This window comes from Macrobrachium nipponense, chromosome 8 (assembly GCF_015104395.2).
Source record: "Macrobrachium nipponense isolate FS-2020 chromosome 8, ASM1510439v2, whole genome shotgun sequence".
NCBI lineage: Eukaryota > Metazoa > Arthropoda > Malacostraca > Decapoda > Palaemonidae > Macrobrachium > Macrobrachium nipponense.
In genome coordinates, this window is record NC_087203.1 from 83010927 (window position 1) to 83033362 (window position 22436).

At 32.9% G+C, this 22436-nt stretch overlaps 2 protein-coding genes across 6 annotated transcripts in view; one reads left to right on the forward strand and one right to left on the reverse strand.

Annotated features, from left to right (window-relative positions):
• The window catches only part of LOC135222890 (alpha-(1,3)-fucosyltransferase C-like), a 323079-nt gene that overhangs the window by 92661 nt on the left and 207982 nt on the right, over window positions 1–22436 (reverse strand). For 3 of the 5 annotated variants that reach the window (XM_064261265.1, XM_064261261.1, XM_064261262.1), the window contains exon 5: window positions 19167–19260. The exons of the other annotated variants lie outside the window; for them this stretch is intronic. The gene's annotated coding sequence lies outside the window, so the exon portion shown is untranslated. The remainder of the gene's footprint in view (window positions 1–19166; window positions 19261–22436) is intronic. 5 annotated transcript variants of the gene reach the window in all.
• LOC135222891 (thyrostimulin alpha-2 subunit-like) overlaps window positions 1–22436 on the forward strand; it is a 91035-nt gene that overhangs the window by 58723 nt on the left and 9876 nt on the right. Inside the window, exon 2 of the mRNA XM_064261267.1 lies at window positions 9810–9912. Coding sequence (XP_064117337.1) covers window positions 9819–9912 — 94 coding nt within the window. The 5' untranslated portion in view covers window positions 9810–9818. The remainder of the gene's footprint in view (window positions 1–9809; window positions 9913–22436) is intronic.

The window sequence follows — 22436 nt, forward strand, 5'->3', positions numbered from 1 at the left end:
TTCTGACATCACGTCCTTTAGTCGTTATCAGATACTCTTCTACACGAAGGGTGTGCAATACCGAGAATCGCCATTCAAACCAACAAAGTAAACATGAAGCTTTCTAGACAATTACTTGACCCAGTACCCGCTATCGGAAAGGCAACACGATCACTAGAAGTATGATTTTTCCACCCTGGAGCGAACAACGTACAGTCGGTTCTTGGTGTTTAGTTACCAATGTAATACGAGAAATTTCACGAAATACAAGTATTTCTTTTCTCTTTCAGCCTGCCCAATCTCAACTCGAACGGCTCTGTCTTTCTTTGTTTCTTCTTTAGGCCTTCTAGAGAGAACTAAGCGGAAGTAACTAAAATCTAATTATGGCAGGGTAAGACGGAATAGAACGTGAAACATGTTTATCGTATGCGCGTGCTGAAGGACAGGAGGGGTAATGATCACAGTCACCCGTCACGAAAAACTGTCCAAAGAAGAATGACTGCTTTATTTCTTTAGAAGGTATTTATGAATTGCCTTTGTTTCGCTCTAAACTAACGGAGTTGATTTGTTCCAAACAGTTCTGGTGATGTAATGCAATAAATCGTACGTAAATATAAAGTCAGGAGAGCTTTATATACGATAAAAAATCTCATGTTACACTTTTCGTGACCAATTAACACACCTGCCATTCCGGGTAGTAATATGTCAGCTACTATAAGACTATCTTCAGTTCTCACCGGAATCTAAGTTCTCCGCTTTTTATGAAAAGAAATTCAGTCACTGCAAGGAAGTGTTAATGAATGTTCTTGCGTTAACATACTCAGTTCGAGGCTTCAACACCAGCTAGTTGTGTGTGTGTGTGTGTGAGTGTGTGTATATATATATATATATATATATATATATATATATATATATATATATATATATATATATATATATATATCGATGGATAGACAGATAGATATAAATAATCCGATATTGCAATGCTCTGACCAGTATATGGGTTTCGTTGAAACTTTGTCGGTAACAATCAATGAACGTCGGGAAAACATGTTCGCTACACCGCTTATCTCTTAAATACAGAAGTTAAGATACACAGAATCGGGTCATTAATTGGAGTGGTAATGGATGACAGTGATGTGCGGTAAACCCTCTGAATCAAAGAAAGAGAAAGATAAAGCAAAAATCTTGAATTCCGAGTGAATTAATTTCCAATAAATTGTTTTTCCACGCGTCAGATGGCAGGTGTATGACTAACAGATAAAAAAAAAAAGTCATAGCTTTACATTCGATAGAGCCATATTCATCAAAGTTAATGGAATTATTATTGGCACGTATATCATATGATGGCGAATGAAACGCATGACTAAGGGATTAATACTATTACCGCCACTTGTCGTAAATATCAATTTCATCATAATGAATTCGCGTTTTAATCAACGTGACCTGCAATTATGAGCGATCAGCATTCGACGGTCATATGTTGATATCTCGATTAAAAAAAAAAAAATTCTAGTATGCAACCAGGAGTATTCCAAAAAGTCTTTCAAATGATGCATACTAGAGTTTACTTTTTGATAAGATAAAAAAAAATATTATAGTCTGATATGCATTTCGCTGTAAATCCAACTAGAAATAACATGTAAACTGCAAGCATCCGCCAACCCTAGAAACAAGAATCCTGGGTCCACCTCCTGATTTGGATGTAGTTAACATTTCATTAACTTCTTGACTAATACCAATCCCTTTTTAAAATTTTTATCTAAATCCATCACTAACTTCAAGTTACCTTGTGAACAAACGTACAATCTATTTAATCTCCCTTTAACCGTGACGGAAGTAACAAGTACAAATTATTTATTTTGCAGCATAAAAAGGAATAAATACAACCCATAAAATAAATAAGCATAAAAAGCAAGAAAATCTAACAGACACTTCCCATTTGATAAATTGATTAACGTCAAAATATACTTATCGATCCGTTTAATCAAGTCCCACGCGTTTATGTTCAAAATCCTCCCCAGGACGCCGAAAGTAATTGGATGGCGTTAAGAGGAAGCGTTGACAGCTAGGGCTTTCACTGTACACGTTTAATCAAATTTTCTTTCTTTATTAAATCTTGATGAACAGGTACTTCATTGATTTAGCCCTGGAAAAACAATGCTTTTTGGTAGGCGAGGTGTGAATGAAGATAGTTCTTTCGTGATATTGTACATTCATATTCAGATAATTGTTCACATACTCAGCTGGAATTGATTCAAGGAAAATAATAAAATAATCACGGAAATTGTTATCATTTAATTTTTGACTCAACAATTAACCTCGTCGTAGAAAACTTCCGAAAAACGTTGGTAATATCAATCACAGCTTCTCAATCCACCGAATTATACGCACTTTTCACCAATCTATAATCCTCTATTCTTCCCTTGTAATCAAACCACCTAAAACTGTTTCATGTTTTCATGCTGACCTTACTAAATAGATAATTATGTCTAATTCTTCATCCTTAAGCCTTCCTTAACCCGAAACGTAGCCCTACAGCTCTCGCATATTCTCTCATTTGCATTCAGTTCCCACTCGGCTTCTATGAGGCCGAGTTGCTTCAACAAGCCCCTTCTACATGCCAAGTTGTTTACTAAGAAACTGGAACTTTATACCGGAATTACCTATGAACATACAAATTTGAGCAATCTAACAGCTAGAAATTAATGGAAATCGGACATCATGGACTCACAAACAGGCAATACGCATTTGCCTTTTTACGTGCTGACCTGGGAAATAATTATATATATATATATCTATATATATATATATATATATATATATATATATATATATATATATATATATATACACATACAGCATAATACATACATACATACATCATACATACCATACATACATACAACATACATACATACATACATAAATTACATTACATACTATCTTATTATATATATATATGTATAATATATCGTCTATTATATAATTATATATTATATATATTATATATTATATATCTATATAACTAAATAAATATTATATATATATTATAGGTGTATATGTATATATATATAGCATTATGTATATATGATCTATATATATTTATCGTATATCTATATATATATATAAATAAATTAGTATATAATATAAGTATAATCATATATATAATATATAGATATATATATATATATATATATATACATTAAAGAATATATATTATATATATATAAATACATTAATACCTATATATATAATATACTATATTAGTATAAATATATATATATATATTTTCTCATCTATAACATACCTCTAATACGACTTGGTATTCCTAATATCATCGCAAACATGCACAGTGGCTCCAGAGAGTGTTAGTTGCCCGGTTCGCAGAGAGACAGTTTAGGATCATGGTAACTTCCGCCTTTCTTCTCCTTAGAGTTGATTATCTAGCCAGGTACCTAATTCAGTTTACGTCAACACAGACGCACTGGGTGTTTCCATGCCGTGATAGATCTTAGGAATCTAGCCATTAGGAAGAAACAAAGACCATAAAAAGTCCCAGTGCATAGTCAAACTGCGTACTTTAAAAGAAAAAAATCAGGTATTTGCTAAACAATCTTCTAGAACAAAAAACCTCAAGTTAAACGACAGGGAAGGGAAGAAGCGAACAGTAATATATAGGCGAAAAATCTAAACCAGTTCCGAAAACATTAATGATAATGAATATGCATACAACAAAACAGCCATAATACTCAAAGCGACAACGTTGCGTGGGTGGCTCAAGACATCCGCATGCTCTATATGGATTTTGTTATGTAAACAAACTGAGCAGGACTGAGTTTATTCATCCACATGACCGAGGCTTGGGAGGGAACCGTCTACTGAAGAAAGCCTCTCTACCTCTAAACCATCTCGATCCTAAGATGACAGACCTGAATATTCATTTTGGATCAGGAAAGAGATTGGGACATTAATGGGCGAGGAGATGCGGTACCATCCATAGTGATTGGAAATCTCATAACGGATTCTCTTGGACAGAAATGCGGGCCTGATTATTCAAGGTGATACATTATTAATTAATTACCTTGCGGTTTCAAGCGCTCCATGTTTGCGAAGTGATTACGATATAATTAAACAGGGGAACGAAAGCTTAAGCTCTGACCATAGTAACCGGTCAAGAACAAGGAAGCATGTCTACCTTGGAAATAAAGAAAAATCTGCAATAATGAAAAAATCGTAAATCGAATATTCTGAGGAATTATTATACCATATGGAAGGACACTGAGGGTTTTGCAAATATGTCAGAGATCATTACAATTGTTTGTTAAAAATACTAGCAACGACCATTAAACTGAATTTTACACATGAATCGCCGACGAATTCTTATTGTTAAACCCATATGTATCAGGAAGACATCGTCTCATTTCATTTCCAAAGACTTGCTGAGAAACAGAAAGGGTATACATACTGGGGAGAAAGGTGGAAAATGCATACATACAAATATTATCATTTATTACTATTCAGAAGATGAACTCACTTCATATGGAACAAACCCACAGAGGCCATTAACATGAAATTTAAGCTTCCAAAGAATATTTTATTTATCAAAAAGAAGCAACAGAAACTAATGGTAAATACACAAAACAGAGAAAACTTATTAAAAGATGAAAAATAATTAACAAATTAATAAGTAAATAAAAATGAGGGTAAATTATTAAAATAAAAAGAGAATTGCTTTAGAATAATAATGCATTGATTCCTCGCTTGAATTAAAGTTCCAGTTTCATGACATCCTCAGGAACAATGTTCCACAGTCCAACTGATAAGTTCGACAGCTAGGTATTTACTGCACATTGGTGCTGCTGTTCAGCAAATTTGGTTGCTCTTGACAAGACAGGGGGATCAGAGATCAATTATGAATGCGAAAGATCTCTCTTCAAATACAACTTATGGCAGAAGCAGACACCACCAGAGAACATTATTCTAGTAAAGGAAGGACAAATGTCCTGAAACGGGTTGCACTGAGGCCGTACGTACAATATCGAATTGTTTCTTCTAAATCTGCGGCCTTCCAGATGCCCTAACCTGCTTGAGTGCACACACACACACGTGTATATATATATATATATATATATATATAATATATATATATATATATATATATATATATATATAATGTGTGGGTAAATAATCAACACACAATTACGTGTGGAACAGAAATATATATCTGACTCACATCAGGATCGAACCCAGGTCTTTCAATTGAAAGACGAGGCAAGGGTTCGATCCTGATATGGGTACGAAATTTATTTCTGTTCCACACGTGATTGTGTGTTGATTATTTCTATCATATTCATTCAGTAAGGGTAATCCGAATGATATGCTGTCAATTGGGTCACTGATGAGCCAGGAAGCTGTAGGCAACTCGCTGGTATGGAAGGCAGTTAGCCTGCCAGGTAAAGTCTTAGGTACAGTGTAGTTCTTGCCTTTCTTATGATTTGTGACGCCTGGTTGTCAGCGGTCTCGTCTTTCAAATGAAAGACTTGGGTTCTCATGATGTGAGTCATATATATATATATATATATATATATATATATATATATATATATATATATATATATATATATATATATTATATATATATATATATATATATATATATATATATATATATATATATATATTTATATATATGCATGCATATATATGTGTGTATATATATATATATATATATATATATATATATATATATATATATATAATATATATATATATATATATATATATATATTATATATATGCATGCATATATATGTGATATATATATATATATATATATATATATATATATATATATTATATATATTTCTATATCTAAAAGACTACAATTCAGTTCCCGTCTAAGCTAATTTCTTAATTTCCATCTTTAGTTAACAGTTACAAAAAATAACAGACTACGTAACGTTTATTTCAATTAAAAAATCAGAACTTCAGTAGAGATGTGTATTACTTCGTTCCGAGCTTGAAATTTTGTAAAAGAGAAAAAAAAATCCCAGAAACCATTGTCACCTCAATATCACCAGCAGCTTTCTTTCCCATCTGCCTTAAACCGATTAAGAAAAAATAGGAAAGGAAAAACTTTCTACACTTTATCTGTATTCGGTGGAGCCTCTCTTCCCCTTCAGGATTCTCACTTTATCATCCAAAACTAGACTACTTTAATCCTCTTTCAAAACTCTCTACACAACATCCTTTAACTTTTTCGTTGTCCCTTAGGGTTGTTTATGGCTAAACTTCACTACCTTCATACTTGCAAAACACAATACTGGGGGTCCTTATCTATTCATGGCAGTCTCTCGAAAACTTGTATTGATAAATCATACTTAGGAGATAGCTACTTTCATAAATACATGGATTATTTATTTTGGCCAATAAAAAAGTATGTCAGTAAATCCTAAAGCGCAATATATATATATATATACTATATATATATATATATATATATATATATATATATATATATATATATATATATATATATATATATATATATATATATATATATATATATATATATATATATATATATATTAGCCAATGAAAAGTATGTTAGTAAATCCTAAAGCGCAATATATATATATATATATATATATATATATATATATATATATATATATCTATCTATATATATCATATATATATATATATATATATATAATTTTAAATCACGAAGAAATAAAAAAACTGATGATTATACGAACAAAGTTACAATGAAGCTATTAAGACCATCTATGAAAAATCGGAAAGATAAAAAGAAGTACCTTCAAACACATTTTGTTTGCCACATTTTATTGGATTTGAGGCTGTAAAACCTTTTTTAAAATAGTTTAATAGAGATGTATCTTTTACATATAATAATGTAAAAAAACATGCTTATAAAAAATACCCCTAAAAGATAGCAATATTTTATTCAAAATTCCTTGTATGGATTGTGATTTATTTTACTTAGGTCAGACCAGTAAAGAATTGAACACCGGATTAAAATCACACGAATAATCTGTAAGAACAGGTCAGACAAATAATGCTTTATTTTTACACTTGAGTAAAAAGTCCCACAGAATACATTGGATGCAAAGCCCAAATATTGTCACATTGTAACGAAACTATTTCAAGGAACTTGTTAGAATCTATTTTGATTAAGTTAACTTGGGTTAATAATTTTAATGTAAGTCAAGGACTATTTTTTCCCGGTTATAAAAATTATGTTTCTGAAAGAATTGAAAGATAGAATAAAGAGGATTACCAATAAATACATTTAGATTTTAATCTGTCGACAGTTCTGTGACCTCCCGACCTTTTTGTATTCCCTTATGACTTGTACCCACCATTTATGTAGGCCCTTGCTTCTGTATACCTTTAGCTGCTGTGATCATGGTGGCTTGGTAATAAGGTAAAAGTACTTAGCATCTCCAGTGTTTCAATTTCCCTTCATGGCTGCAATTTGTCCATATATATATATATATATATATATATATATATATATATATATATATATATATATATATATATATATAATATCTTATCGATTATAAAAACGTACATTCGTAAAATATACCTATAAATACTGGTGTGAATTTTGCCTATAAACATGTTTACATGAATAATACTCATAAATTCTTAAAACCAATGAGCGATATAAGCGAATATTGTTATACATGCAAATGAAACAAAATAGCAAATGTCTATTAAAACCGTAGTAACGAGAGAGAGATTAATGGTACTATAATTTCAATGGCTGCTATCAAAATTACAAAATACTTTTACCAAAACTGCAATTTCCTTGATATAATGATTCGTTCGAATTTGAGCATCATCACAAACACCAAAATGGAGCATCAATTTAGATATAAAAAGTCATTATATCATCCTATTTAAAATAACTAGTTCTCTGATGCTCAGTGAAAGCATCCTTTCTTCTTTATTCATATTTCGGTTAAATTCTTTATCTACGTCAATTTTATTAACTCTCCTCCTAGTCAGAGTGTTTAATCTTTCTTCAATTTCAAATCAATGCCATTAAACAAGTCAACTGAATAAAATTAAGCTTCGGAGAAAAATTTACATCCAAGTCATGATTCAAATAAGGTTTAAATCATTCAGCTCCTTAGGCAGTTAAACCAAATTCAATCAGATCACTCGAAGTCGAATTTTTAGATCAGTAATTTCCAGAGAAATGTATCCCATACGTCTTAACCAGCCATTCTCTAAATCAAGTGTAAATCCGAAACTAACAAGACTAAGTTAATATCGTCTTTTTTTAGAGGAGTTCAGTTCAGTACTCAAAACCAACTTTTAAGATACTCTCAAAGAAAAAATTAGATCAGCCACTGTTAAGTCAAGATGCCGTCAACTCTTTCTCTTAACGGGGTCTGAATCAAAGCATTTTCTAGGTCACGTTCTACATCATCCTATTCTTATGGTTCATCTTCGTCCACACAAAAATATAAATGTAATAAACACATGTCGATAACCATCTCACAGCCATCACAAACATGTTAAACACAAGTCAACGTGTTATTAATAGTTCTAACCCGTGTTTAATACGATTATTTAGTCAAAACTTCGTTCTCCACTTGTGCTCAGCCTATTTGTGACATATGTACAGTAAGATTCCGACATTTGCTCATGACATGTTTTACTGTAGTGTGGACACACACATAATCAAGTTGATACGAGTCACTAAGGAAACTATATAAGGAAACTGTATATAAATACTGATCAAGTTTAACAATTGACAGTGCTTGAACTAGGTAACCCTATACTACCAGCATTAAGGCACCAGATTATATGATGACTATATCTTCAGTCATAGCCAAACGAAAAAGATTGTGACAGTACTTTAGTATTCAAAATAGAATTGTAATTTTCGTTTGTTTTCAATATTTACTATCGAGTAACACTTTCAACTGATCGTTTTAGAGAATATTAAGCCTTTCAAAGTGGGAATTAATCGCATAATGTAAACGATATTAAATTTAGGCAAATAAATTCGTACTTAAGGATAATCTATTCCCACCTTATGACAACATATCTTTCAAATACTGTCTATTGCATAACAGTTCTAGAGTTAAGCTAAAACACAGCGCGTATTTTCTACATTATTATTTTCAAATAAACATTTATAAATGTAATGAAAAAATTAAAAATTTCATAGAACTTCAAATTTACTGCAAATCTTGTAAAAATCTTGTGTAAAAAAATAAGTAAAAATGAAAAATAAAAAAAAAATAAATCAACATGAATAACGAAATGATTACAGTAAAACTTAAACTCGAGCGTGACAAATTCGTGCACTTTTTAGAAAACATTTTTTTGCGATTTTCGAGTGCTTAACAGTAATTTTAAACACTATTTATTTGTTATTCAGCTATTTCAAGCACAGAGATACATACACACATAAATTCATGTGTATATATAGTATATTTAATTTAGAATACATTCTATATATTGGTTTTTGTTACTGATTTCACGTATAAAATCCTTATGCTCTTAAATATTAAGCCACTAATAACCCGTCAATATCGAACCTGGTAAAACTTACATTTAAAGTGTATGATACTGCTCCAATCTGAGAAACTTTGAATTGTGGTTATGGCAGGAGCACTTATCAAGTTATTCCCAGCGTTACAGTGAACTCGATCTAAATGGGTTATTTGTCTCTTAATATTTTAACGTATTCTAAAAAAAAACATAACTACCTACAATTACAAAGCAATGGAAATACTAAAAAAGGAAAATGAATAAAAAACATGATTTTTTTCTGATTACAGGGCGCTGTGATGGTGAGCTCTTGGCTAACGCTGGTGGCCTGCCTCGTCGCCTCCACAGCTGGCATTCAACACACGTGGCAGACGCCAGGCTGCCACAAAGTAGGTTAGTGTCCTTCGTGTGATCTAGTTAGGAGTAATCTCTCGTCTTTACTTCACTTGCGCCTAGACATCTTTGCATTTCCACGGACACGAGGAAGGGATAATTAAGGAGTGACCCAGCGTTTGAGCATTGCACACAAAGTGGGGTTTCGAAATAGGTCGCTAAAGTAAACACATGTTTTGTAATTTTGCAATTTCTGTGAGTGTCTGTGCGTGTGTGTATGTGCGTTCACACTTATGTGTTTACTGAAAGCAATCGTTGGTATAAAATAGGTTCAACAGAACACGAAAGTATCTTTCCTTTATCAGATAGTACTCGGATGTCGAACTGTGATTCTCTCTTTTGTTTGTATTCTATTTTATTTTTTTCATCACTGTTGCCATCACTTTTCCTTGGGTTACAATTATTTCATGCATAAGCATATCACTATAACTCACGTTACGCTAATGATTCTCTTAAGGGTTGGGGCTACGTTCCACTATATAATATTCAGCATGAATATTAATGTCCTTCATTTTAATAATAACATTATGGTTTATTTAATATTGAAGCACATACACCTGGTACTTGCAAACCAAATTAAAACGTTCTTCAGCAATCACGACAGTATAAAACAAACCATCGGTATTTCTAAAAAACATTTTGATATTGGCAAACTCACTCGCACATTTTGTTGACTCTCGAGACTCACTGTGACCTCCGACAACACACCAGACCACCTATGCCACACTGAGAAGACAATATAATATTAAAATACAGACGAATATAACTGCATTCAGGACAGAGACAAAAATGGACTTTCATCGTATACCTTGAATGGTTAAAAAGTTATGAAGTTATATTTCTTCTGCAATTATGCTCTTTGTTAATGAACACGAATCTAAACATCTAAGCAAGAAAATATTCTTATATAATAATATAATAATAGGAGTGAGGAAATGTCTTCTTTTTTTTCTACAAAAGAGCATTTTGTAAACGAAAGTTATTTGCAAACTATTAGCGATGCAATGAGAGTAGAACATTCCTTCCATAAAAATTATCCTACCTTTGCCTCAACAGAAAAGAGCTCTCTCTCTCTCTCTCTCTCTCTCTCTCTCTCTCTCTCTCTCTCTCTCTCTCTCTCTCTCTCAATCAAGCTCAGTGACGGTTGAATGAATTAATCTTAAGTGACATTCATGACTACCATTTGAAAACGTTGACCCCTTTCTTAATTTAGTCAAGCCTTTAGATAGTCCTACAATATAACAGGTACAAATAATAGTAATAAATATAATAAACATATCTTGTTAAATGTGAAATTAAAGGTAGTGTCTTTTCTACTTATAAAGCTTGTGATTAGCCAAAATGAAAAACAAAAATACAACATACAATACATATTAAATTTCTTTCTCTGTTTTGGAAAACGTAATTTTCGTCATATAGGTGGCAGTACTACCGAATTGATCTGATTTTGGAAAAGATGATGATTATTTAAAAGGGAGAACGAAGTAAGATATCCCTCATGAAATTACAACACCACGTATCGTACAGGAGGTTACAGTGTCGCTCTCGTATATAAGATTACAGCATCCATCCTTGTATAAATGGTGGATACAGCAAAGTATCTTGTACAGGAGGTAACATGTCGCATCTCATCTGTAAGATTAAAGCCTCCAGCTTTGTGTTGAGAGTAATGTATCATCTCTTATACTGGAAGTTACAGTGTGGCATCTTGTTTATAAGATTACAGCATCCAAACTTCCACATAAGATTAACGCATAGCCTCCTGTGCAGGAGATTACAGTATACAAGTTATAGCATCTTGTCTATAAGACTACAGCACCTTTGTAGGACATTGAAGCATTGTGTCTTGTACTGGAGGTTATAGTGTCGAGACCTTCATGAGTTTACATCGTTGTCTTTCATGTGGAAATAATTGCAGTAACTTTTAATTTCAGTTCTCATAGAGTAGATGTCGTAATAAGACATACTACAAATTCTCTCTCTCTCTCTCTCTCTCTCTCTCTCTCTCTCTCCTGAAAGAGTATAGGCTTAAAACAAACATGACTGATCCACAGTGTTGGAGAGAGTACAAATATAATAAAAATAGTTCGCTATCCATGCTGCTCTGCCGGTTATTTACGCCCCGTCACTATGACGCACCTGCCACGGAAAAAATAGATCGGAAAAATGGTTTTCCCATAAAAAAAAAAAAAAAAAAAAAAAACTACCGAGGAAAAACGTTGTTCCATACTCTTTCTTATTTGTGGATATCCTAAGCCTACTTCCTTTCAAGGAAGTGAACATAAGTTACACAGGAGAGGCTGGTAAAAACCAAGTGTAATTTCCGTAGCAGCTATTTTCACTTTTTTAACATTTTTTTATCACAGATCACAAAAAATCTCCTTGCAAATACACAGCGGTTTCTCTCATTTTTATCTTTATTCAGTTTAATTTAACTTCTTCCTAGAATATTTATAAAATTTTATCTAAGAGGATTTCCTACTTTTCATGCTTTCGTCTAACACTTGCTTGAATATACGTTTATTCCATATTCACAAATATATTTTATTTAACAAATTTTACCAAGACGTCTAATAAACCGTCTACCTAATTTCTTCATTCTTTGTCAGTTATGTCCGTGAACACATTTACTTTTATTACGCTGAATGCTTATACATGTTTTTGACTAAACTCGCGTTAACAGCAATGTGAATCGACGCTGAATTTAACTAACTAAAAAATCATACTTTTTATTTCATACGAAGTGATTGCTAGATACTTTATTTGTTCAGCTTCCATCTTCCTTGCGGTGTAATCAGCTTTACAACTTTTTAAAAAAGGAAATGAAGGAACAGCAACAAAATCAATTGTATTTCCAAAATAGAACAGTACAGGAAACATTCTATATCCTTAGTGGGAAAAAATTTTCTTATGCAACAGAAACTGTGGCACAATGATTTCTCCAAAATTATTATTATTATTATTATTATTATATATTATTCAGTACATGGAACCTATTCATATGAAACAAGCCCACAGGGGCCACTGACTTGAAATTCAAGCTTCCAAGAATATGGTGTTCATTAGGGAGAAGTAAGAGGAAGTAAAGGGACACGCAGAAAGAGATACAACTTATTAAAAAAGAAACAAAGCGTGATCCGACCTCCAGCTTACTCGGGATGTGCTCTAGATTTTCCTTTACACATCGGTTGTCAACATTATATTCCTAACTTTTAACGTAAATTAAAACGTGCAAAAATCTAGTCAAATATGATCTTGTTTCACCAACGAAAATAAAAATAAATACACTATATTTTATTACAAATAATTCTTCTGTACTATATAACGTGTCCATTATTTATATTTATTACATTTCCAGTCTAATAAATAATCATAAACCTCCTATCCTAAAATTCCTTTATCTTTAACTCGACGCAAAACACCTTTTTCAGACCTTTTTAGGCTCTACCATAGACGTTTCCTACCCCGCCTCCAACAACAACAAAGTAGTTTGTAAGCTTATTCCACGAGTAAGCGAAAATAATTTAATAAATACATAAATGGTAAACATGTATAAAAAACAAGAAAAAATAGTATTAGTATTAGGGTAGTAATGCAACGCATTTTCGCTTGAACTTTTGAAGTTCCAATTGCACGGCATCCTCTGGGAGGCTGTTCCGCAGTCCAACGGTGTGAGGAATAAAGAACCTCTGGAACTGAGAAGTTCGACAGCGAGGCACATTGACTGCATATTAGTGCTACTGTTCAGCGAAACCAGTTGCTCTCGGCAGACAAAGGGGATCAGGGATCCATTGTTTAACTGGAAGATCTCTGATGAATACAACTTATGAAAAGGTGACAAACAAGAGACCATCCGTCAGTGGTCCAAATCATAACTGCTACTATTAGGAAACTGAAACCTACCAGCACAGACAGCTATTTAACAAATGACCTAAAACAGGTTAAACTGATTTTATCAATCTTATAAAAACACGAGGCCTTACGAACAGTACCTAACTTACGTGCGACATTTGCTGAAACTTCCATTAGACGTTTGTCAAAATTTACACTTAGAATAGTTAAAGCTTCAGACTAATTCAGTAAAGTTCCATTCACCCGAAGGGGAGAATAGGGTGGGAAATCTGTACAAGATCCGCTAATCAATAGTTTCCGTTTTAATGGAATTCAGCCTCATACCCTACCGACTACACCATTCACTGATCCGGTCCATGTCCCAACTTAGACTATGGGCAGCTTCATTCCTCATAAGTGGAGATTTTACTACATTCGTTGGTTCCTTATACTAAAGTAATTACAAAGAAACAAAGCCAACAGAAGGGTAAAAGTCAGTCATTTTTGCCGTTGAAATGAGATTACAGAGAGAGAGAGAGAGAGAGAGACTACCACTGAACGAAAGCAAATTACCGGATCTTCAATAAATAATACAGATAAATTTTCTGGGACGCAGGAATATAGTTACGACCAAACAGCACGGCAAATTATATTCATAATTCAGCTTTCCTGAATAATTCAGTTCTGCCAAAGCAATTTCAGAGGCTTAAGAAATAAGATCAGTGCGTAATTGCATTACCATAATGCATTATTTACAGTCACAAAATTCCTGATCTTACAATGTCAGTGGAGATTTATGTCTAAGAGGATGAGTAATGCTTGAGAATTCGCGTTTATAGGTAAATAGTTTAATATATTTTGTTCTTAAAATCGTTGGTAGCAGATTGCTACAAATTGTAATAATCAAATGCCAGCTATAGAGATATCTCAAATGTAATCATCTATTCATTCTTACCTCTCCTCTCCACGAAATTAGAAATAGTATAATAAACCCATAAAGAATGTGCACTTGTGTTGCGAACAGAGGTAAACAAACAAACAAACATGCATGTAAATGCAAAGCTTTGATCCAATGTTGGTGGTGGTAAACATAACAAAATGAAAAAATATGTGATTCATTAACATATGTAAAACGACGATCAAATATAGTGAAAATTAATTTGTAATTAATAAGAGTTTAGTGTCTTATTGATGTGAAATCCTAAGTAAAGAAGCGAGATTTCCCTAGGCAAGGAATTGAGACTTTCTCAGGTACTGAATTGAGGCATTCTCTGGTGATGAATTAAGACATTCTTAGAGACGTGTAAGCACTTATTTGGATGATAAAATCCTGTTTTAAAGAAAAAAAAATTGTATATTTAAGATATTATATCAGAAGCAAGAATCTCCTTTAAAAACGATTTTTACGCTACATTATATTTTAGAGTAAGACTTCTATTGAAAACTTCTGAAACCTACAGAAAAATAGAAGCAATCATTAAAAGACACTTTCCCTTTTTGGAGGACTTCACAGACTCAAATTATGCTGCTTATTTAGAAGAGAGAGTTGTTTATTGCAATGGACCATTATAATTTGCAAAAATGCTGATCACTCACAAGAGACTTGTTTTTCCCGAGGAATTTTTCAAGATTTACTAAATAGTTTTCAATGGTTCAGAAGTGGATATTTTTCTCTGGAGAGGACTCTAACGACTTGGAACTACGGTTATGATTAATATTCATCAATATTAAAATTCGAGGAAGATTCTATTTTCTTGAATAATGGAAACATGAACGAAAAATAGCCAAAAACGCTAGCAAATGTTCTGAAGTTATTCGATTTCCCGTTTACATTGTCATAATATTTAAAATGAAATGCAGTTAGAAAAGTTAAGTAAATCCTTTGTTCTAAACAAAAAAATATGTTCTGGCCAACACGTGATGGTCCCATTTACGCACTGATTAATCTGTCCTCCTGCTAATTATCTTCTAAGTATAAAAAAAACAGTATCGTGATTTAACCCTGGCAACCTTATGATTGCAAGAAAAGTGTTAAGCACAATAAGTATCGATTATCTCTTCTAACATGAACAGCTTTGAATACTCGTGAAGAATTAATGTTTCAAAAAGAATTAAATATTCGCTTTATTTTAAAGTGGTTTTACTCTATAGGCGTTCTTTAAGTTATGAAGAATGAGTAACCTTAAACATCAGAACCAAATAGTCTAGCACTTAAGAACGAACGCAGAGTGTATCAGAAAACAAAATCGGAAAACCAGAGGCATAAGAGTCTTTAGTATGGCTGTTCTCAGTATGAAATAATGGTACATACTCTAAGTTAGGGATTTGGAACAGGTCAAACTAACGTAATTTTTCTAACGCAATTTTGCGTTCCCAGGTACGGTACATCTCAAGGATTGCAACCGATTAAATAACAGGAAGATTATTCTTAAATTAATTTTCTGTAATTTTGAACTAATAATTAGGAGCCAGCGCCCATCCTTCCCACCTTTCGCCTCAAAATCTAACACTTTTATCCGTTATGTCTCCAGTTAGCTAATTCGAACTGGGTACTCTGGCAACGGTGTTATTTTGCAAAAACTAAAAGACATTTTGCCAAAGGGGCTAAGAATTTTCCACAAACTAGCACCTAGTATAAGAATTCTTGAAAGTGTTATACAAGCTCAACTTAATCATACAACTACAGTCTACACATCCTCTTCTGGTAACATACGTAGCCCTATATGCAGCAAGTGTTATTTACAACATAAAATCGTCGGTCCATAACAATAACAAATAACAAATTGTAGAGCATCAAGAGTAAAAGAGATGAAGTTACATACATTCCGTAGTTCCCCATTCGTCCATATTAACAAAAACTATGAAACATTTTTGCAACAGTGATTCCTCACACAATTTGGCATTCCCACCCAGGCCCCCATCCTAATTAAAGAACACCTTCCCAACTCTAACCGGGCCATTAGCGTCAATTCTCTCTTCCAACAGATACACATGTGCCTCGCTCAAACTCGATTAAGAGTGCCATCCAACCAGCGAAAATTTATTTAAGTCATACAGTGTAGGCGCCATGCTTCTTTCCTTTTATTCTTTTAGTTGTTTTTTCTTACATTGTGTTCCTACTCGATGCAATTTAAAAAGGTAATCATTTTCTTTTATCTTCAGTCCGACAAGGAGGCAGTGTTTTGTTTGGGTTGTTTGTTTATTTGTATTAACTTTGTCTATCGGTTTGTCCGATTGTTTTTAAGAATGATTACGCAAACTAGTGTAGCAGATTTTTATGAATTTCGTGAAAATGTGGACCTCGTAAATGGCAACAGAGACATATTTTGGAGAGAAGAATGCAACTTTTGGGAAGTAGGACCTTTAGAGGGGATGGAGTCACCTCCACTAGCTTTAGAACCTGAAACATCACAAACTATTACCGTAGAGTTTAGTAACTTAATCCACTAATTTACTTCACTTTGGTAGGTGCTTTGCTACACCTTGGCGGATATTTGTAGTATTCGAACGCTCTGGTTTGACTATCAGTTTACTGTCAGTCCAGCGTTTAGCTGATGGACGACTGTATCAGTTACTTAATGATGATGCAGGTTTTAAATGCAAAAATGTATTAATTAATTGCAGTTCTTTAGTACTAAGCAGGAAGAATGTTATACTGTCTTCCACACACTAGCGATTTCTTAAAGACTGACAAGCGTGGTTTATCTCTAAAACATTACGGTTCATTACTTTTACTTTCCGTCACACGTAATTTTTTCTGAAAACTTTCTAAAGCTACTACCCAGATACTCTGGAAAAGTAATTCACAGTCCCTTATAAACATTAAGCCATCTACTTTAAATCTTAATAAATATTCCATCTTTTTTGTTTGCAAATAGCTAGCTTCTATATAAAAACCATAATATTCATGGCTAAACCCAATGATTACTGGTTTAGGTAAAACAATATCGTTGTCGCCATTAACTTTCGTATGCCCCGTAAAGTTGTATTACACCTCCCTAACAAGGTCATCGCCCTCAAAACTACAGTTTTACCTCCAATTAATTCCAGAACACAGAATAACTGTCTGTTTATGTGTCCGCTTTATCGTTCTTAATATGAAATGCGGTGTTCTCTCATATAGTTTACTTCCCCAACAACATCATTAAAACTTCACTTTTAAATCTTCCTAACCCAACCTTGTCGAGTACATAACAGATTTTTTCTTTACGCCATTTAATACTATTGTTAGAATCATCTAGTAATGCAACTATTCGTTGACTATAAAAAACAGATGAAATGGAGGAAACAATCTAGTTTAAAACCTAGTTGGTGATTTAATCGCCAGTGCTATACATTTTTACTGAATCGTACGTTTAAAATCATACAAAAAACATTTACACAAAAATTATTCTAGAAATTTTAAATAAATTCTGAATTAAAATTTAGGATTTCCGTTTTGTTTCTGTTGGAATGTCAACATTACTTAACACGAAATATTTCTACTGGAAAAAATGCATTCTCTTTTAGATAGCAACAAAACCAATTTGAATGGGAATATAACTAATAAGCCAGTCAACGGATATGAAAGTTAAAAAGAAATACAAGTAACAATGGGGAACTCGGGGCATGTTTTTCTGGCAATATTGGTTTTTATTCTGCACAGAAGAGAATAATCTAAAGTACGCACTGTATAACGAGTTTCCAAGCATGCTGCGATAGTAATTAAGAAATTAGTTGAATAACAGTAGGGAAGCAGGAAAACTTACCGAAAGACACATAAAAATGAAGTATAAGTATGATAAACTATACATAAATTCTAAAAGCGTTGGCCCTCGAAAACGCAAAAGGTTTATATGAATGTTTTACCGCTGCCAAAAATATTTCTTTTCCGCGTGGTTATCATCATGAGGTAGATGTATTTCCAGATGCAAATCTCCACCTTCGAAAATGGTGAGGTAAGTCAAAGTCATCTCCACAGAGTACCAAACGAGTAATATGATAACTGCATATTTATAACTTGATACTATACTCTGTTTTTTTTCATCTGTCCATCCGCCTGTGGTGTTTTTGTATGGTAACACTGCTTCCCGGGCTTTAGATAGTTACATTCAACGATTATAATAATATCTTATTTCGAATATTAACGGTGTAATTCGCATACAGAAAATTATTAAAACACTTTTCAGTTACAAATGTACACCCAGATATCCTTTAATTTACCTAAAACTTATAATTAGCGTAAATATCTAAAGCCCGGGACGTAGTGTTACCATACAAAAACCCCACAGGCGGATGGACAGATGAAAAAAAACAGAGTATATGCGGAGCGCATTTTAATAATCAAATTAAACCAGCATCAGCAGCAGCCGGAATGCCATAATGGTAGTAATTCATTCTAACTTCGATAACCACATAGCCAAAGAAAGTTTGAGAGCCTTTACCTTTAGTTCAGAAGACCCATAAACGCTCAGCACGAAAATGACGTTTAGGTTCTCTTCACGTACTGCGAGCGAGCTGGCCTGGGAAAGGTTCGTCCTAGGATACAGAAAAATAAATGTGGCTTTTAATTAACAATTCAGGAAATAGAAAATATATGGAAAGAAAAGCAAACCAAATTGTTTTTCTCGTGATGAGCAATCTAGCAGACAGTGACTAAGAATAAATAAGCAAATAAATAAATTACGCTTCCTTTCCACCATTAAAGGAAGCCAAATAAATCATGTGACTATTCACACGACGAAAATACACTATATATATCAAAATGGCTTACAAATGCAACGCCAAAATGATATGTGAGAAGATCATATTAAAAAGAAAATATTGGTTATAGTTGAAGAGCTAATCATAAAGGAAAATCAAACTTAGACCTTCTGTTAAAAAGAATTAAATTGAATACGCTGTCAGAAACCAAACTTAATACCTTGAATTTGGCTTCCATTTCCGAGAACTTAAATAACTGTGCTTCTCGATGTAAGTTTTCTAATAAATTTACAGAGCTAATTAATGTAACCAGTGAACTCCATATATTTCAGCCAACTGAAAAGATTAACATCACGCTATGAAAAGCAGACTGATAAATTTAGTGATATAATTTCAGGTTAGTTACATTTGGAAATGACAGGTATAAAACGCCTGAGTTGTTATAAGTGTTTCACCTTCCAGTTGGAATGTTGATAGAATGATCGCCTGCTATCCTTCCAAAGCCCAGTTCGAATCCTGGCAAGAAGGGAGTTTTCCTGAATTTCATTACAAATGCAGCTTTTCAGCGTAGTTTTACTCACATATAGTCAGGCATATTTTGCTACAAGCTTAAAACAGACAGGGACACTCTCCTTGAAAACACGTAAAAAAAATAAAAAAAAGGTTTTAACAAATAGACTTTAATGACAGAGTTAATAATATGTCCCCTTTTTATTACTCAAAAAGGGAAAAATTTATATGAAAAACGGTTACTCATTTATAAAGCATATTTCACCGAGTATAATGTGCCCCTACGTGAAAAATAAAAATGATAGATCTAAGAAATAAAGTCACCATCTATATAAGATGACTGACAAGCAATGCATATACACATATAAATGACAAAGTACATAAATATATGAATAACTGAATTAATGGAGGAATAAATAAAATCCTCCCTCCTGTAGAGTTCAGAATATAATAAATTATACAAAAAAGTAAAATAAGTATAAACATATTTCTCCGACCTTCCATGCACGCATCAGAAACCTCCTCATCAATTTATTGGCATAAATACCACAATCACCATTCAACTTTGATATTTTTAGACTCGAAGACCCAAGACGCTTATCTACCCCTCCACTGCGCTATCCATTTCAGGTAGGAAGAACACACCTGTAATTATTCCAAGAAACAATTAGCCAGAGAGTTCACGAACAGGTAGAATTCCATAGGCGAAACCCTACGGCATTACATTATAATCCCGCAACAAATCCTCGGAGGGGTTCAGGTGCAAGTCCTCGCCTTCCATTACCTCTATTACCAAGTGCAGGTCACTATTTCATTAAGGAAGTCTGCAAACACTATTTACAGAGTAACTTAAAGGGGGCTGTTTCTACGGGTATAATCAAAGACTAACAAGGGATAGTGCGACGCGTAGTATTTCTGCCTTTGAAAATGATTTCGCTGAAGTCCACAATAATGAGTAACGGTATTATATAGTCTTTGTTCTTATAAAGCTGATACGATTTTATTACACCAGGATAGTCTTATCTGTCGCTTTTACTCGCCGTCAAGTGTCTTTGCCATTGCCATGAATTATGTCAATTATAGCCTAGTTTTACTGTTATAAAAATACCCCTCTTCATTGCTTACCTCTCTCTCTCTCTCTTTCTGTATGTGTGTGTGAGCTTCTGTTCTGAAGAATCCATGTTATAAAATGAGGTCATACGAAAGCCTGTCAACGAATGAACACCTTAAATAACTGATTCTGCTGGTTTTATGGACTACACTGTAACTCGATCGACTTAACATCAGACCCTTAACGATTGTTGTAGTTTTCTAAACAGTAACTTAACGTGCGAGGTTGCTAGCCCTCTGTCTAAAGCACAGGAATTACACTGACTTCATTAATTTCAAAATGCACAGTGGCATTAAAACCACGGTGATCTTCAAAGGAACCTGAAAACCTAAACTGCTAAAATGGTATCACTGTAAGATATAGCAAATAAACCCCGACGTAAATCATCGACAGCATTAATAGTAAAAACAATAACAATGCTGAGACTTACCAATTAACTACTATTTAATGTAAGTATTTTTCTTGCTTAAAAATCAGTAGCTAGTAAGCCATCAGTCGTTTAAATAAGGTACGCATTGAAGCAAAAAATTTATATATTTTCTGGTACTCGATTCACCTACTGGGAATTCATGGAAAAATATGACATCAACATAAAATATGAACGTAGCAACGATTTTCCAGCCCACACACTATCGTTCAGAGAATATGCTTGAATAGATTAATTGAGTCATAACATCAATAGATATATTAAAAATTATATAAGCAAGTTCGGTAGTTATTAACTATATTCATATAAAAATTTAATCAAATTATATATAATTAATTTCAAATATTATATCAAAATATTTTTGAAAAATAGTAGACTATTACTCTTTGATCTGTATACTATGTTGACATTATTCGGAAGCTAAACTGTCTACCTCAATAAGACAAATTTAATAAATAAGTAAAAATATACATATACTGTATATATATGTGTGTGTGCGCATGCGTATTTATATATATATATATATATATATATATATATATATATATATATATATATGTGTGTGTGTGTGTGTGTGTGTGTGTGTATACATATATATATATATATAGTATATATATATATATAGATACATATTACTTACGCCAGATCTCGCCATTTAAGTTAGTGGGTTACTGAGGAAAGTATTACAATACAACACTCAAAAACAATTATGCTTCAAAATGTTTACATTATTATTGTGTGGGAAGCCCACATAGGCATCACCACTAAGATTTGCAGAATATTTTTAATCGTTTAGCATCCCATATAGAAAAATTGTCCGAATCTTTAGGACTTTCATCCTGGTCTCATGTAGTTCTCAACCAAACCTGAAATATACCTCCATAGTCTTATTCAGCACTTGATTGATATTCCTTCCTATGAATTATGTTAATATTTTCGTTTGTTAACATCAATTTCTAGTAA